Here is a 19,175-nt window from a genome sequence, read left to right as displayed (position 1 = left end):
GGTATTGGGCCTGCGTCCACCTTTTTCCGCCCCAAGCAGGGAAGCCCGTCAAGGGAATGATCAGTCTACCCTGGCTTTTGGCTGGGGGGGGAGATGTGTGAGACTTGGCCCTTTCCCCAAAATTTTTCGCTTTTTATCCCCTGTTAATTTAGAATGCCCCTATTGAAACAACACTGTATAGGCCTTGGGTGGTGGAGAATGCCCTGTGAAGTTTAAAACTAGTATTAAAATACAGGTACTTCCTACCCCTAATATGGCTGCCACAGACCACTGCTGTAGCAGCGTGGTTTAGAGGGCGCATTCTAGTAGCCAGGGGCTGGCTGGAACCCTCAGGCAATGTATCCATCTTAGCCTGCCAGCCTGTCCACAGGTAGAATGGTGGAACTTCCTGTAAGCCTCTGGAACCTTCCGGGAGAGGTGAGGTGACACCAACTGCCACTACCAACTGTCAACTGGCACTATAAAAGGAAAGGGAGGGAACTTTCCTGAGGAGGGAGAAGCTGAGGAGAAGACCTGGGGAAGTACCTACGCAGGAGGATAGGCAGTGGGGGTCAGGGCAGGGTCTTATGATGCTGGAATGACAGGGCCTAGTGTGCTGCTTTACAAGTGTTGAGGTATCCTGTTCCCCCCCCCACTGACCTAACCCCGCGGAAGGGAACCCCCAGGGACCACTTGAAGGGATTGGCTGAGAAGAACTTGGAGCACCAGCCACTACTTTATCCCCCCTTCAAGGAACAAGAAACCAAGCAACTGGAACTTACAAGGGCGCAAGAAACAGCTGCGCCAAGAAGAAACAAGATCACCACAGAACTATTAAGAAATTAACCAGGAACTGGCGCCTTGTCGCTCCCCGCGCCCCCTGACGCCACCTGGAATCCCTTATTCTGGTTTACCACTGTGGTGTGACCTGTCCTGTGGAACCTGCTGAGAAGCGCTGTCCTTTTTCCACAGAATGCTACAAATAGAGACTGTGGCTGTGAAGCGCTGTACCCAGCTTATTGCCCTAAGCGCTATTGCTGAAACTGCCCAGCGCTGTAAACTGCTGGAATGGCTGTGCCCTGAGAAGCGCTACATCCCTCAGGTACCAAGAATTGCTGTGGCCTTCCTAGCGCCGAAGCCTCTGCGCGGTGTGCCCCCGTGAGAAGCGCTATCCTCTTACAGCACCAAGAAGCTCCTGGGCGCTATTCCTGCCTGAAGCGCTTTTGCCCTGATGAGCGCTGACTCTGCCTGAGACTGCTGTTGTGCCTTCAAGCGCTGGAATCCCGAAGCGCTATTGCCTAGATTGCTTTTGCGCCCTACATGGCGCTAGCCAAGGTGTGGTTATCTACCAGAGAGCTTTTGCTTAGAACCCCCCCCACAGCGCTGGAGCACACGAGACTGTTGGAGCCCTGAGGAGAGCTGATTGGGAGTGGGGACTTACTGCTGTAGCCCGGGCACCTGTGGGCGCTGTCCCGATTCCCGCTGCTGTGTGCTGGGACCGAGAAGACGCCGTTCCTCGGCGCACCCCAGAGCCGCTTTCACCGCCGCAGCCCGGCCGAAGAGTGAAGAGTCTCCTCGGCGGCCCCCAGTATGAGGAGAGGGCCGCCGCAACCCCCATGTAGGCCTCGTTAGGCCCGAAGCCGGCATCTCCCCTGTCACGTGGTGTGGGGGTCATCGACTGCGTCACGGCTTTGGTTGACGGCGATTGGGGAAGGACCGGGACGCCCTGCAAGCCGCGCTGCCATCGGCGGCCGCGGGCGCGCCCCTTCTTTGGAGCTTGCGGATTGGTCCCCGAGCCCTTCCACCACCGAGGAAGACCCAGGACCGAGTGAGACACCCGAGAGGGGGCTCGGAAAGAGCTCCCGCGCCCCCACTTACAAGCGCAGGCCCCTGAGGTACCTGATATCTATGAGGAGGACCGCAGAGAAGCGCGAGCCCCCCTCCTCATCCGGATCGGCTGCACATTTTCGCAAGGGCCCCCGCGGGAGCCGAAGACGACAGGTAAAGCCTGAGGGAGGGCGGAGGACTCGGTGAGGTCCTGTGCTCCCCCCTCCCCCCGGGAGAACTAAGACTGGGCCCCGTGAGCCCGAATTGGGCCCCTTAAAACACTATGAGGGCCACACTGAAAAGGCTAACCCCAGTCTGGGGTGTAGTTTAATGCTTATTAGAGCCCTGTACATGGTTAGGGGCTGGCCAGAGTTTTGGTTTATCTGTAATGGCACGGATTACTCCTGCCCAGGCATGGTGTTTATAAGCGAACCCCTGACTGATGAAATGGCTATCTTTGAAGAACTATTGATCTCAAATGCAGTGCTTATTCCTACAAAAATGGTGATGCCTAATTAATGGAATGTTTAGACCTGAATAATGAGGGGTGCACTGCTTATAGATGAAATGTACTTGCCCTATACCATGGTTATCCTTGCTTAAGGGAATGGTTGGTGCTGAGGAGGGGAACACTGATTCCTTTAATGAAATGCACACTGAGTCTAGGCTAGAACCCCGGGAGGCCCCTGTGGGATTTAAGTGAGTCGAGTTAACTCCACGTTAGGGGACTGGTTGCTCCCCTCTGCCTTAGACAGGTTCTAAAAGAGTACTGTTGCGGGGCCAAACTGTTTTATGCCTAAGAAAAGGTTGTAATTTAATCCCAGGTAATGCTCATTAATGCTTGAAGCCTGACTTATTTTGGGATTATTGAAATGTTGGGCACTGAATAAGGAATGGTTACCCTTATCCGCTGAAATGTCATTCCGGGTTAAGGAAGGGGTTGCTTCTGCCAATTGAATGGTTTACCCTCATTTGAGGCAATGTTTATTCTTGCGTTTCTGGAAATGTTATTGCTGAGAAATGCAGTGTTTGTGCTCTAAATGAAATTCATAAGGAGTTAAGGCTGTAGTAATTTTGGAAGTGCCCTAAGGAAATGCACATATTACAATAGGCCTATTTATTACTGCCTTATTTATGGGAATGCTCTGCATAGGCCCAATGGAATGTGCAGGTCTGAGGCATGAAATGGTTGATCTATTATTAAATGTTTACTTCTGCTAAGAGAAAGGCTACCCTGATTGAAGGAAATTCTTACTTGATAAGATAGGTAATACTGGCCTAATGAACTGTTTTACGTTGACTTCACAGGAAGTTCTTCATAGGCGTAAGAAGAATGATAACTCTGACCTACAGTTATTTATGATACGTCATTTATGCCTTCCTAAGTTTTACCCCTAATAGAGGAAGAGGAGTTTAATGCTGAGGCTAATAGGATGTTACACCTTTAGTGAAATGTTTTCTCATTACTTAATGCACTGCTTATTCCTACCACGGAGAGAGGTTACTGTTATGGAGATGCTCTTCGCTTACCTGAGGAAATGAAGATTGGTACTTAACGCAGTGTTGTATTCATGACCTTATAATGTATTTCTTACAGGTGATGATGAGAAACCAGGCCAAGGTCAGGCCTGTGGTTATTTAATATTTAATATTTATTATTTATTCATCCAGTATTTATTGCCAAATGTTCTCACACATGTACTTTAATGGAAAGCTAATAAGCTAATTTTATGATGAATTCCTAATACCCTGATCCTGCTCTATCTTAATAAAGTTAACTTGAGTTTTTACACAAGCTCACTGGAGTGGCGTCCCTAATTGCGTGCTCATGTTTCTGACTCAGTGGTTGCGTGTGCTGTATGGTCGCTTTACACATAAGCTTTCGGATGCCTACCCGCTCGTGCCATGCTACCCTAGGGGACTGGTGACCCCAGTTCCAACAAAGCCCAATCGTGATTATTAGTTGTGCACCTCACTCTTCTATAAATGAAACATGCGGTTCTTTCCCCACCCCACCATAATGCTCTCTCTCCCCACATAAACCTGTGAAACTCTTACCTTTTCTCACAATTGTCGCTCTAGGGAACCTCCAGGACTCCCTCTGACACATTCCTCCTACCGATCAACCTCAACCACGATCTCATAGTTCGTTTGCACTTCCTCTCCAGCTTGTCAACTCAGTTACCCTGGTCTTCTCTCGCCCCATCTTCCTCCCTCACCATTTATACCACCCACCAGAGCTTTTTCCTTTGCTTTTTATTTACTCAGTTTGCTTTCTTCTTTACCTTTGCTATCACCCATCAGCCCCCAAGTTCTCTTGTTGCATGACATTACCTTACTTTCATTTACTGAGAATCTGCTTGTTCATACATTTTTCATTAGTTTATGTAAGACGATCGCTATTGTTCGGGAGTCTATTGTAAAGCACCCCTACTTCACAGTGCAAGAAGGTTATATAAAATTATGAAATAAATACATAATAAAGTTCTCTATGAAGAATGCATTGGTTATCTACAGCTCTTGCTGGCCATCATCAACCAATTCCCAAGAGTATTTGTGGTTGAAAGTGAATTCAAGGAATCAATAGCATGTGGGATGAAGCTGACATAGCATCATAAGAAAAGAATAAAGCCCTGAAACGCAATTCCGAAAATACTTGAAACAAGAAAAATGGAAGTCAACAGTGACTTCATAGCAACAGCAGTCAAAGTCTTGCCAAACATATATTCATATTTCTTTATATAATCTACCGGCCTACACAACTGATAACATGTTTGCGGGTATGTTTAAGCATTTCATAAGATCACTGGTCCATCCTGATCGGTGCACTGCTGTACATCGAAACAATTAACTAAAGCTAAACCCTGGAGACTCTACAAAGGCATGGACATGGCTCACGTAATTAGAGACTCACTGGTTATAATGATTTCAGGGAACGGTATGTTTTGTCATTTGTCGGATACCCAGAGCCATTGGGGAGAGAAGGTTTCACATTTGTTTGTAAATTACAATATTTTTAGTCACAGAAATTATTTAGGAAAACAATGAATTTTGCTCAGTATAAGGTACAAACAGCATAACTGAAAACAGAAAGGTAGAAATCTCTTACCTGGAAAATAGACTGTCATGGACACCATGAACAGAACAAACTGATAGATCTATCAGCCCTTTGGGTTTGGTAGCACGTTTTTCACTTTCAAAAAAAATAAGCTGTGCATCATTTCCTTCTAGGATGAAATATAAGTGTTTCCATCTTTTGCCTTTGCCTACGGAGAACCAGAAATTAAAAACACCATGGTAAAAAATAAATCGAGCCTGGAAGCCAACTATTATTCAGCTGAATATTACTTGTAGCACTGTCATTGACTAGATCTCAAGACCGCACTGGTTAAATTCTGCTCGACTCTATCCTAGACTAGGACGTTTTCTAGGTGGCAAATACAAGCACGCTGTTACTGAATATATATATATATATATATATATATATATATATATATATATTTTCTTTTTAATCGTACATGACTTTTGACTAACAATAGGAAATGTTACTTACCATTGTTAAGTAATGCTTAGAAAGTTGTGCATATTTTCATTAAATTCTATTTTATTGAGGTTGAATCAAAACTGTGTTCAAGTGATCTCATGCAAAAACAGCCAAATTTAAAGGATAGAACTAACAGAATATCAGCCTTCCCTACGTTCCACCACCCCATAACATTTGTAGTAGATAGTGTCCCTATTGCACAGCTGCGGACCTTCAACATTACCAACTGGGAAGTCTTAACAGGCACTAGAACTGGCAAGACTGGAGAGACAATTTAGGGAAGCTCAAGAGATTCGATTTCTAAAAGGAAATGCTTCTTTTAGTATGGTTACCCCCACGTTTTTGGACTGATGCTGTTGGTTTTTCGATTCAGAGTGTGCAGTGAGGCCTGCTAAACAGACGTCGGTACTTGTGCCCTTACCCTTAAGCAGGTCTGATGAATTAGCTCATACGCAACAGGCTAAGCTAACTAACCTATAAGTCACTAGTAAACAGTTCCCAGGACCTGTAAGTTAGAGGGTCACCCCAGAGACTGCAGCACTGGTTGTGCCACCCTGGGTGTGATGCGAGTAAAACGAGACCCCAAGCCTGCAATTTGCAGACTGGAAAAGCAATTTAAACTGTTAGTCCGACTTTGCCATTTCAAGTAATGGCAAAGCCAAACTTTCCCCTGGCATATGTGTAAGTCACGCCTCTGGAAGACCTAGTGAGTCCTAAGGCAGGGTGCAACATATCTCATGGACAGAACATGTATTTTTATTGTTCTGATAGTGAAATCGTAAAAATGCCCTTTTTACTTTGGAAAAACCTGGTCGCCCCATTGGCAAGTACTGAGCTACATGCTGACCCCTCAGTTGTACTAAATGTGGAACAGTGAGACCATAGTGGGTCATCTATTGTATCAAACTTGTTACATTAAGCTCAACTTGATTCTCAGGTCGAAATTAATGTAACAGGTTACAGTGTACAACTTTAGCAAAGTTGCCACTTTGTTGCCTTTAGTCTCCCAAGCACAAACTAATTGCACACGAGGGCCCCGTCACTGAGACAGCGCTCTGCCCTCCTGGGGAGACGAGCTAACAACTCCCAGGAAAGGAAACAATGGGAGCCTGCCCTGGAGGACATGTTACCTCCCGTCTGCAATAAGCCACATAGGTGTTGGCCCAAAACGTGAGCTTCAAGGGAGAAGCCGTCTTTGAAGAGTAAATGTGTAACACTTGGGAGAGAGGCTGCTCCATTATTTAGGCAGGCAGGCTGGCCTTAGAGCCAGGAGAGGGCAAACCAGGTGCCCAACTTGTTTTACAAGGGGGATAGTTCCCTTGGTAGCCACACCTCAGGGTTGGGCTGAGGAGTGCCATACATCGAGAGAGGGATCCTGCCATATTGGATGTGGGTATAAGGGTGCAATCACAGGAAGTTGTCATTAGGTGCGATGGAACATGGCAGCCTATTGGCTAACCACCACATCATGCCCTGAGGGCACTTTCTTAGCCTAAACAGGACACCCATGGCAACCCAAACTAGAAGAAGGACCAAGGGAGAACTGCCCTGCTGCACTGTGGAGCCGGCAAAGAGAGGCTGCACTATTGTGGACTACACCTGCTGGCTAGCAAAGGAGAGCGACTGGGCATTCCGTGTCTTGCCCAGGGAGAAGTCATCTCCAGAGCCTTGACCAATCCAAGAGACTCCAAGTGCTAGCTGGCTTCCTGTTCACAGCACAAAAGCAGGAAAAGCCGGCTGGGGCAATTGGTAGCCCACAGTCTTCATCCCGCTTTGGACATGCAGAACTAAGGGTCAGGACATGCTGCACACAGTTGCACCAGAGTTCACTGAGCTCAGTAGTGTCGTTGGAGAACAGCTGGGACCTCCAGTGGATGAGTTATCCACCCAGGAAGGATAGGCCAGTGGCCCGGATACTAGGGGACTGGTAGGCCAGTGGCGTCTGAACTTCTGCCAGCACCAAGAGTACTTTGAGGGACGTCAATCCTGTTAGCAGGACAACATCAACCCTGTCTTGGACTGAGTAGTAGTCACAGCAACATCCCCATCAACAGCATCCTTTGAGCATCTTCAACATACCTCATCCCTTGCATCAGGGCCTCTTCCATAGGGAGGCCCTGCATCAGATAGAAGTGCCTTGAAACTGAATGTAGACTGTTTTTACCTGCTATGGTATCCGTTTCTGAGGACCTTCCTGGTCCCCCTGACTAGCTCCTACTAGAGTTGGTCACCTGGAGTGACTCTACATAACCACATTACAGCTACCATAAACCTTCTGCTTCAAAAGGTTTTAAGAGTCCAATTCGTTTAATTTGACAATCATTGCTCGCAATTGATTGAAAGGCTCAGATTTACTATATCTTGTAAATTCTATATTCCTGGAATCCTCCGGTTGATCTTTTTCATTGTAGTGTCTAAAAATTCAAAAAAATACAGTCTATTTTTTATAAACTGTTGTTGGATTTCTTTGGCGTCTTGTCGATTTCGTCTTCAATTGTTTTGGTGCTGTTTAAATGCTTTCCACTTGTTCCTTTGTGTAAGCCTTGCTGGTTAGAGCTACAGCTACTCGGGGTTAAGCTGAAGGTTTGAGAAACTAAGCCTAAGGGTGCTAAGGTTTTGGTAAGTGTATCACGAGGTAAGGTCGCACAACCACACCATATAATACACCCTATTTCCACATAATTTCCAAAACTGTTCCTTCTGTGTGGGATGGCTATCAAAATTGTGGTGGTTTGAACAGAAATAGTTTTAAATGCACAAAAGCAGAGGGAAAAATCCCAGCTATTTTGGGGCATTTGTATGTAGTTTGTGGAAATGGCCCTTCACTTTGGGCGAGTATTTTCAGGTACAACATTTACACGAGGAGTTCGAGAACGTCCCCATGGCATGGTGAACCAGCAAGCTCTTTTGCCTTACTGAAAGGAGCAACTATGAGGGAAAAATACTCACCATTCTAATAGCATTATGATGGCGGTATCACTGGTATTCTTTGACTGACAGTAGTAGCAGCAAGATTACAGTCTAGGAGCAGGCCTTCATAATTGTATCCCTTTGAGCACTGACACGTTTCCTGTCCCACTACCAAAACGTATCTGTACCTGAAAGGGGGGAGGGGGAGCTGAGATATATAGCCCATTCCTTGTCTGGAGTAGGTTTATCCTGACCTGGGTGTAACACCCACATTTCAGGCACCATGCTTATTGCCAGTGCTTAATTTGTAAAATATTAAGTGCCAGGACTCTCACCAGGAGGCCACCGCAACATGCACTCCACATCGCCCTGGTCATCGCTGCCAAAACAACTCTTAACCATCTCTCGGGTGTAAATACGACAGTTCAGATTATTCCAAGTCCCCAAAGCTAAAGATCATTAGCAATTTTAATGTATATTGTATTCCTAAACAACTGTTATTCTGTTCATTTCTAAATTAGATTAGCAGCGCCACCATGTGGTAGACTGTTCTCTGTATAGTGTTGACAATTAGGTGCCGGTACCGAGCACCTTAAGCCAATTAAGTGCCGTGCTTAGCACCGGCTCAAATTAAGCACTGCTCAACTCCCGTGGTTATGGTAATAGATTCATAACTCAGTCTGAGGCCTTAGCACATCACACCTGGACCAGTCTGAACTAGTCAATCAATCAATCCGAATCTTCATGAGCCTCTACTCACCCATGAGGGTCTCAAGGCGTTCGGGGGAGGTGGGGCGCTTTGGGGGGCACAGGGTTTGTGGTTCAGTCGAAGAGTCAGGTCTGGAGATTCTTCCTGAATTGCAGCAGCGATGGAAATTGCCTGAGGTGCAGTGGCAGGGAGTTCTAGCTCTAAACAGCGAGGTAGAAGGATCTTCCTCCAGCCGTGATCTTGCGGATTTGTGGGATGGTGGCGTGGTCCAGTTGGGCCGAGCAGAGATGACTTGTGGAAGTGCAGAAGGAGAGTAAGAGGTTGAGGTACACACGTCCAGCGTTGTGGATGGCTTTGTAGGTGTGCATGAGAAGCTTGAAAGTGATTCTTTTACTGACAGATAGCCAGTAAAGGTCTCTCAGGTGGCTGGTGATGTGGTTGCGGCGTGGGATGTTCAGGATGAGTCACGTAGCGGTATTCTGGATGGTCTGAAGTTTTATTTTCGGTTTTTGGGTGTTGCCGGCGTGGAGTGTTACCGTGGTCGAGTCTGCTGCTGACTAGTGCATGGGTGACTGATTTCCTGGACTCAATGGGGATCCCCATGAAGATCTTACGAAGGAGGCGGAGCGTGTGACAGCAGGAGGACTAGGTGGCATGGATTAGGCGGTTCATTGAGAGCGAGGAGTCCAGGATGATGCAGAGGTTTCATGCATGGACTGTGGGAATGGAGGGGATTTCGAGCACTGCAGGCCACCAAGCTCTGTCCCAAGCAAAGGGGGAGGAGCCCAAGATGAGGACTTTGGTCTTGTCCGAGTTAAGCTTGAGGCAGCTGTCCTTCATCTAGGTGGCGACTGCCTTCATTCCGTCACAGAAGTTGCTCTTGACGGCAGTGGGTTCGTCTGTGATCGAGAGAATCAGCTGGGTGTCGTCAGCGTAGGAGACTATGCTGAGTCCGTGGCTTCTGATAATGGCTGCAAGCGGGGCCATGTAGATGTTGAAGAGGGATGGGCTCAGAGAGGATTCCTGAGACATTAAGCAGCTGATCTCTGTAGGTTCAGATTTGAAGGGTGGAAGTCAGGCTCTCAGCGTTCGGACAATAAGGAAGGAGCGGATCAGGCATTGTGGAGTCTTACGCAGAGGGTGCGACGGGAAACTGTTGAAGGAGCCCGAGAGGTCCAGGAGGATGACGGATGCAGTCTTGCCTTGGTCGAGAAGGGTGCGGATGTCATCTGTAGTGGCATGGAGAGCGGCCTCAGTGCTGTGGTTGCTTTTGTAGCCCGATTGTGAGAGGCCCAGGATGTTGCTTGTTTCGACGAACTCGAGAGTTGGGCGTTGATGGCTTTCTCAATGACTTTGGCTGGGAAGGGGTGCAGAGAGATGGATCAGTAGTTCTTGAGGTCCGTCGGGTCGGCAGAAGGTTTCTTCATCAGGGGGTTAATCTCTACGTGCTTCCAGTCTTCCAGGAAAGTTGTGGACCAGATGGAGCAATTGGTGCAGCAGAGTTTGGGTGCAATGGAGGTGCGAGCTCTGCTGAAAATGTGGTGAGGGCAGTGATACAAGGGGGCTCTGGAGTGGATGCTATTCATTATCCTGGAGGTGTTGTCAGAGGTGAGGGTAGTCCAGTTGGTCACGGTCTGCTGGAGCCATTGGGCGCGGTGGTTTAGGGTGGGGTGGGAGGGTCTTGTGTTGCAAAGTTGTCGTAGATCTCCTTGATCTTGCGTGAGAATACGTTTGCAAGTTTGCTGCAGAGGTCTTAGGACGCTGGAGGGGTGTCTTTTTCTGTGCTGGGTTTGGGGAATTCGTTGACTAGGACAAGCAGTTCTTTGTTGTGTGCATTGATGTGTTCCTCAATGGCTGCTTTCTTTGTTCTTCTGATGAGGCAGTGGTGTGTAGTGACAGCGGATTTGAAGGCTGCGTGGTATGTTGTGATCTTGCTGCTCCTCCATCTTTTCTTGAGCCATCTGCATGTGCGCCTTCACTTTTGGAGGGCAGAAGAAAATGGCTTTCTTTGAGGGCCTCTTGCCTAATGGTTTCTTGAGGGGAGCAACTCTGCTGGCGCAGTCAGAGATCCAGCAGTGCAGGCTGCGTGTTTAGGTGTTGGCGTCCGTGCATATCTATGGTGGGGTCTTGCTGAGGGAGGTGTTGAACTGGCATTTGTTGACCTTGGTCCGGATTCTGCGAGGATCTCTGTATTGGCATATGGTGGGTTTGGTGAAGGAGAAGTGGGCGCAGTGGAGGTCGGTCCAGTGTGGCTCAGAGGTGTGGCTGACTGAGATGGTGGTGCTTGCGGAGAAGATGGGGTCAAGTATGTGTCCTGCTGAGTGGGCTGGTGTTGCGACATCGAGTCCGATGGTGAGGTTCTCCAGTAGGGATAAGGTGTTGCGGTCTTTAGGTTGTCCAGGTGGAAATTGAGATTGCCTTGGAGGTAGTAGTCCTTTGAGGTGAGAGAGTGGTGACCAATGAAGTTGGCTATGGCTCCACTGAAGGGGTGAGGCGGGGTCCGGGAAGTCTGTACACAATGGTGTTTTGGAGGCTGGTGTTCGCATTGATCTCGTTCTGGAAGCGGAGATGCTCCATGTAGGGTGAGTGGTCGTCAAAGGTGGTTGTGAGATGGAGGGCGTCTTTGTATACGATGATGATGCCTCCTCCATGTCAGTTGATGCAGTCCTTGTGGATGATTTTGTATCTGTAGGGGATTGTTCTTGCGATGTCCAGGGCTGAACTGGAGTTTATCCAGGTTTCTGTGAAGAAGGCAAAGTCAGTGGAGGTGCAGTCAAGCAGGTCCAAGATCTCCATAGCGTGTCTTTAGAGGGAGTGGGTGTTGAGTAGGTTACATCTGAGGTGATCAGGCCCGGCTTTTGAGGGTTGTGCGGTCAGTAGGTCTGGTATGTGGAAGAAGGTAAAGGTGCAATTGCAGGTGCCGCAGATGAACTGGCCTTTGGAGTTCTTCAGCGACGGAAGGTGGCAGGTGGATTGGTGTCCATTGTTGAGGGTGTGGAGAGTGATGGCATCGTACCGGTGGATGGCCAGAGAACCAAGGTCCAATGGGTGGGCGCGGTCCAGGTATGGACAGGTGCAGACGGTTTGCCATTGGCGCGGGCGCAATTATGTATTAGGAGGGGGAGGGCTGGACAGCTGGGAAAGCAGTAAAGTGGCGCTGGCGGGGGCGGGCCGCAGGGGACAAGCAGCAGCAGGGAGTAAGAGGGCGAGAGCTGGACAGCTGGGAGGTGGGGAAGCGGGAAAGTGGCGGGGGGCAGGCCTCTGAAGGCAAAAAACCTAAAAAGTAAAAAGAGACAAAAGTGACAAAAAAGTTACAAAAAGCAGAAAAGATGAAAGGAAGGACAAAAAGAGATCAGAGGACAAAAATGCGGAAAGCAGAGAGCCAGAGCAGCAGCAGAGCACAGATGTTCCCCAATGGATCACCATGGATGAGGCACAGGCGGGTGTCTGCAGGTGGAGGAGGGCCTCGAACACACAGACCTGCAAGGGTCAGGGGGAGCAGCTACCAGGCGGAGCTGTGCTGGAAGGGAAGTAGTTCACTGACAAGGTCAGTGAGATTGCTTCTTTCACCATGCAGCGGGTGCCATTAAGTAGTGTGCGAGGGAGGGCTGGACAATTGGGAGGCAGAAAAGCAGAAAAGTGTTGCAGAAGGGGGCGGGCTTCGGGGGATGAGTAGCAGCAAGAACACAGAAGGAAAAAGGCACAAAAAGTGAAAAGAGACAAAAAAAATTTAAAAAGTGACAAAAGCAGAAAAGATGAAAAGAAGGAAAAATATATCAGAGGAGAAAAATGCAGAAGTCAGAGAGACAGAGGGCAGAGAAGCAGCCAAGCAGAGATGCTCTCTACTGGACCACCGGGGATGAGGTGTAGGCTGGTGCCCTCGAGTGGAGGAGGACCTCGAGCACACAGTCCTGTAAGGTCCAGGGGAAGCAGTTACAAGAAGGAGCTGTGCAGGAAGGGAAGCAGTTCACTGACAAAGTCAGACTAGAGAATCTGGGCTTTGAAGTCAGCAAAGTCTGGACAACAAGCTGAGCACAATGATTCTCTTTATTTCACCTACAAAGCAGATCAAAGTACCCCAAAAAAAAAGGAGGAAAATACTACTTGCGTTCGGAATGCCCGCCTTAACCGAACCTCAAAACTGTCCCAGGAATTGACAGAAGGCCACTATTAGTCTAAGTGGGCTTTTATTAGGCTATCAGACGGGTCTAACCATGGAGACTCGTTCTGAAACGTTGATGGCCCTCAATCAGAATCTCTGAAAGAGCAGCGTGTTCAGCAATTCTGTTTGGCTGCCCTTGACCAACTGAAAGTCTAAAAAAAGTTTTGATTGGCTCCCGGCAACCCATTCAGTATTTACGTGCCCTTGGCCACCCAAGGAAGGTAGGGCCAGTACACTTGGGGGTATGCTTGTTCAATGAATGATAAAGCAATGTTTGTGCCGTTTTTTAAGTTAATAAGTGACCAAACGATTTCCCACAAAATGGTGGACTTGCTCAGGGATTTATACTTCCCGTAAATAAAAATAAAAAAGAAACATACATGAGAGAGAAATCGAACCAGGGATACAATCTCGGGTGGATGTTACCCCTCGTCCAGAATTTGAAGTCTGCAAAGTTGCCTTGCTCTTGTTACTTGGGGAAATAAGGCAAGCTTACATATCTGACCAACAGATGTACTGAACCTCCCAGGGAAAGTTACTTGATCCCCAAGAAAATGCACACACGCCCTAGCAGACTGGAAGACCCAGAAGACATGAGCTCTCCATAACTCAACTACCTAGTAGGAAGCAGGAAGTACCAAGAGCATCATCTGGATTGACAAGCTGCTTAATTTGCCTTAATTCAGTCAGAAATACCTTCCTAGCCCCCACAGCTCTAGAAGGACGGTTATTTCTAGTCACAGCTATGACCTAACCCAAAATTACATTGTCCACTTGGGCAAGCGATTTCTGTGGATACCATTGGCCCCATGGGGACCCCTGAAAAACTGAAAGTGACATCTACATTTCAACATCAGGCTCCTGGAGATAAAAAGGTACTTTGGGACCAATGTAGTGAGCACTGGTTGGCATGTCCATTTTGTATTTGTAAAAACTATAGCAACCCATAGGATCCTGAACTGTCAGACTCCAGGAAATGTAGCTTTGAGGACTGTGTCACTTAACCTGGTCAACCAGGATATTGAAGAATTGGCCAGGTGGAGTTCTGGCAGTTTGGGTGGAAGGTTTATGTATTTTTCTTTTTTTTATTACAATTTTAATTTAGGTTTTTAATTGTATGTTTGGGTGGCACTCTTTATTCCACATCTTGTTACCTTACCAGACTGGTAACAAGATGTTGTGCACACATCTGACAGCTATTGTTGTGTGGATATTTTAAATTGTTGAAAGTTGCCTTCTCTATGTAGAAGAGTTTTCAGTGTTGGTGACTTACGAGACCACCATCAAAACCCACAAAATAACAGTACACAGACAGCACCTTAGATTGCGTTTTTCCTCAAGGACAAGAGTAAGTAGGTGTAGAGATGTAATGTAGCAAATTGTCTGTACTGTCAGAGAAAAATGAATGCAGGCCAAGAAAACAGTATCTAGAAAGTTAATTGCTAAATGTCTCACTTTGAGCTCACATCCGAGAAAGGGTACTTATAAATATACAGCATTACAAGCTGTAACCCGATTGTTACAAGTAATTTTTTCCATCTGCTGCATTTGCCGATGTAGATTACATGCTAAAGCTGTAAACAGCTTCATAAGGGGGTGGCTTGCAAGCAGTAACAGATGTTTGCAACAAATACAATTTTGCCTATATGGGAAGAATGTTATGGAAATTAGCTAATATTTCCGTTTAGCCACATAGGATGCTGGAGTTGTGGGCTTCCAACTCTTTTGCCATGCACTCCTCAAAGTGGGATTGCACTAAATTCTTTCAGGTCCCAAACTGCAAGATTAATTGCTATGAAATTGTGGTGATGCAACAGACAATGGCACTGAGCAAGAATGCCTGGGCACAGCAGAAACTTTGCATGGAGATGGATAGACATCTCTAGAAACAGCAAGTACCATGGCTTCCTCGCTCACATAAGAAGTATGAGGATTACCCTCATCTGGCAGCATCTTCCTGCTTGCATAAGGAATTACATGTGGTCGAGAAAAAGAGTAAGCAAACATACCTGAACAACTGATTTATAGTGCACTGGTAATGGGTTCTTAGTGTGGGCATATAGCGGAGTAGCTCTGGCATTTTGCATTCTTTTTTGCTGCAAAGAGGTCCATTACAATGGTGGAAGTATTGCTGAGGCACCTAGGTGTGTTTTTCCCATTCATGCTTTTGCTGGTAAGTCCAGCTGAGCAACTCCGTTAAGTTGTTGTCCACTTCTGGAGGTGTCCAGCTAAGAGGTGAACATGGTGACAAATGGTGCAATGCCTAACTATCTGCGGTAGTGCTGACAAATGTGGAGCGTGAATATCTCCTTGTCCTGAGGTTATATCCTTCTACTGAGGAAGGCATAATCTGACGACTTGCCCGACAGGTATGGACTGGTCAGAGGAGATGTGCAGAAGGGCAGTGCTTGGAGTCTGAGAGGCCTTCGCATTAGGCACCACTTGCATTTTTATTACCATTTTCATGGAGTATTGAGAGCACCCCATACCTTTGCAGCTTCTGTGTCCTTATTGGTTTTCTCCAGCATAGAGTCAACCAGTAGCTCAAAGAGGTTTTCACTATCGAAGAACAAGACAATGAGGCACTGCTGCACCTCTGTACGGAAGCCACTTTTAGCTAAGCATGGCAGAGGAGGAAAACCGTGTTGGTCTCGCGGGAGGGCGTATCTGCGGTATGAAGGTCACACCCGATGTTAGCATTAGAAATTGTCTTAACATCCTGTTGAATTGCTTTTTCTTACTTCTTATAAGGGTCAGGAAGGCACTTGATGAGCTCCTCCACCTCTTCCTACTGGTATCTGGCATACCTGAACTTAAGGTCCACCGAGTTGGGAATTTGTCATTGTGTGATTGCCCCCACATCTATAAGCAGCAATTATTTTCTTGCTCTCTTTAACAGGTAACAGGATATCTCCAGTACATAGCACCAATGCCATCCTAAATGTCATGTGTACCACAAAAGTGTCCAGTAAACATGTGTGCAAATGTAGATAGAAACTTGCGCAATAGACCCTTCTTCAATCTGGGCAGAACAATGTATGTGGCATGGGATCCTTAAATTCTCTGCAGGGAATTGTACCATGCTTTTAAACATGGGCAAATAATGGAAAGACAATTCTGTTTTTGAGAGTGTCTCAATAAGCAAGTCTTCCTCCAAGTGAAGTTTTACTTTGAGGAGGTCTGCTGCTTGCTGGATGTCCATGTGATAGACAGTGACGTCATTGGGCAGGATGGGCTTAATGGTATATAGCTCCAAAGAATGGTCATCAGTAGGATCCCAATTATCATGCCAATTTTCCTTCCATTGTCCGTGAGCATAGGATCCTCTAATTGGTTTGTCTGATATTTGATGGGTTTTGGGTCTGAATCTGTGTGAATGGACTTGGTTGGGGTATGATTAATTCATGGGTGACGGTGCTTGTGGTGGTGTGGAATCCATGGGCTTTTTGGAATAGTGAAATACCCAAATTCTGCCAGAATTACCTCCTACGGTGAGAACATTTTTTGTGTGGGGTTGCCCAGCTGACAGACCATAAACGTATGTGGCTGGGGACAAATTAATATAGAGTTTCTTTGTCGTATGTGAGACTGATCACCTTGTTCTTCAACAGAAAAGGGAACACTGAGTGCCGGCCTCAAAGATGTCTTTGATTACATTTCTGTTCGAGGCATCGCCACATTGAGGAAGGGGTTCTGCAGCTTAAGGAGCCTTCAGTGGTAAACATGCTTTTCAAGGAGGACAAAGGAGAAGTTTCAGTTGGCAACGTCAAATATGGAGTCCATTTTGAATGAAGTTGTGGGCTCAAGGAATAGCTCTCTGGATGCAGTTATTTTCCCTGCTGAGGAGGCTCAGCTCGAGGTAAAGCCTTGGAGGGAAGATCGTCTGTGTGTGATGTTTCGGAAACCCTAGGTGCAGTCTTTAATCTGGGTGGAGGTATCGATGCAAGCCCTGGAGATGAATGATCTCAGTAGCCAAAGTTCCTGAAGGGTACATATTCTGGACTCGACTCCCCACATGCATCTAGACTACCACAGACCCCATCCCGTTCGCCAACCGCCTCAACACCCTGTCTGGATGCTGCATCTTAAAATGTGCCCACCGTCTATTCCATTGGTGCTGGAAGATCTTTTTTTGATGCTGAAAGGCAGACTCATTGCGGTTCTCTGAGAGGCAGAATTACAGACCGAATGCTCGTCTGAACATGGGAACTTATTGCAGATAAGGCACAATTTAAATGGCATGTTCTCCATACCTTTCTGCTCACAAGTCCTTGTCATAAGGACTGCCCCAAAAGTCTTGATATGATTCAGATACAATGCAGTTGACGGGCGTAAAAGGTTTTTATTTGCTTAGTGGTACTGGTGTCTCAGCTTTAGCAGCATGTATGCCTTGGAGCAGATGAAGATACATCAAAAACAAATGGCAGAAAAAAAACAATCTGCAGTGCAATCTATGTGCTGGTGCACTGTTGGTTCTGGAAGAGATCACAAGTTGTTTCAAAACTGAAACCTTCTTATAAGAAAACCTGTAACTTACAAGGCAAACACTAGATGGTAGGTATGTGCACAGTATGTGATCTAAAGCAGCACATGCTTCAAACGCTCATTACTAGTACACTACTAGATTCTTCTGAATGTAAAATTACACCCACAATTTAGTTTTCTCCGTTTCAAACACTGCAACAAGTATAATTTGACATATGTCAAGTCAAATTCTTTATTCAGTTACTTTAGAAAGACAACCATAAAAGCACAGTACAGTCATAATAAAAAAATAATTTCTGTCTCACATAAAAATAAATACAATTCACATAAAAATTGTTTTCCGAAACGTAAAATTTTTTGGGGGAAAAGCAGTAACGGATGCAATAACAAATTCACTTTCTAAAAATTGCAAAGCTATAAATGCAGGTCGGCACTGTTCAAGTTAAAAATTCTTTAAAATTGGGATGATCCATTTCTTTCTTGGTGTAATATAGTATTTACAAAAAAACATAATATGAATGGTTGATTGTACAGAGATGTCATCGCATGGACATTTACTCAGAATTCTCGACCAATCATTTACTTCAGGGAAGCTTAGGAATCTATATAAAATTTCATTCTAAAACGTACTAGCAGGAAACAGTCAAAATCATTATCTACTAGAGATATATATGGCTGGAGTCAGTAAAATTAGACGGTGAGTTTGAACCGTGAGTTTACTCATTTCAGTAACAGCTCTGATTTCACCCAAGAAACGCATGCAGATTGCTTTAAGGGCTTCTCTTGGTACACTGCACATTATTGGGGGCTCAGTAAAATATTCCGGGTATCATAATTTTAAAATGAACATTTTGACATATTTCAACAATCTTATTTGTTTCAAACCATCATTCCCTAATGCATCTGCCAATGAAAAGCAGTTAATACCAGTTTCTTCTGAAGTCCAGACTCTATGCCAAAGGATGGCAGGTTGGATCTTAATATCCTCCAAAAATGGCATACCCAATTCCTGATGACAATTCTAATTTGAAGTACATTCTGGTAAGGCCAGAAGATACATGAAAAATCTATTTTCCGCAATCTGTAATGTATTTACATCGGCATAGTCCCATATGCCTGCACCTTAGATGGCTATTGCCACACATTTGGCCCTGTAGAAATGTAGGAGTTCTACCGGTGGGCGTCTTCCTAATTTAAGGCTATAATTAGCTAATGCCATTAGAGATTTAATAAACGGCAGGCATCTAGTTTCAACTTCCTAAGACCATGATCCTGTCCTATCGAATAATATTCCTAAATATGAAGATGTGTTTATGCACTCCATTGGCCTAGAATTTAGATAGAGAGATTTTTTCCTCATGTTTGATCAACACCCGCTATACATAGTAAAAGTTTTGGTGCAATTGATCGTGAGCCTTAAATTCAACATAAAATTAATAAGGAGTTAGCAACCCTTTGGAGACCAAGCGGTGTGCGGGCCATTAAAACCGCGTCATCTGCATACAGGAGTGCAGTCCGTAATTAAAATGCCCTCCTTAATGCACTCCTTAATTAAAATA

General features: G+C 46.1%; 1 protein-coding gene across 2 annotated transcripts in view; it reads right to left on the bottom strand.

The window, feature by feature from the left end:
- The window catches only part of RASA1 (RAS p21 protein activator 1), a 926,777-nt gene that overhangs the window by 676,227 nt on the left and 231,375 nt on the right, over nt 1-19,175 (bottom strand). For both annotated transcript variants that reach the window (XM_086960862.1, XM_086960861.1), the window contains exon 11: nt 4,916-5,072. In XM_086960862.1, coding sequence (XP_086816988.1) covers nt 4,916-5,072 — 157 coding nt within the window. The remainder of the gene's footprint in view (nt 1-4,915; nt 5,073-19,175) is intronic.

This window comes from Lissotriton vulgaris, chromosome 3_1 (genome assembly GCF_964263255.1).
Source record: "Lissotriton vulgaris chromosome 3_1, aLisVul1.2, whole genome shotgun sequence".
Taxonomy (NCBI): domain Eukaryota; kingdom Metazoa; phylum Chordata; class Amphibia; order Caudata; family Salamandridae; genus Lissotriton; species Lissotriton vulgaris.
This window is presented reverse-complemented; position numbering and strand designations above follow the sequence as displayed.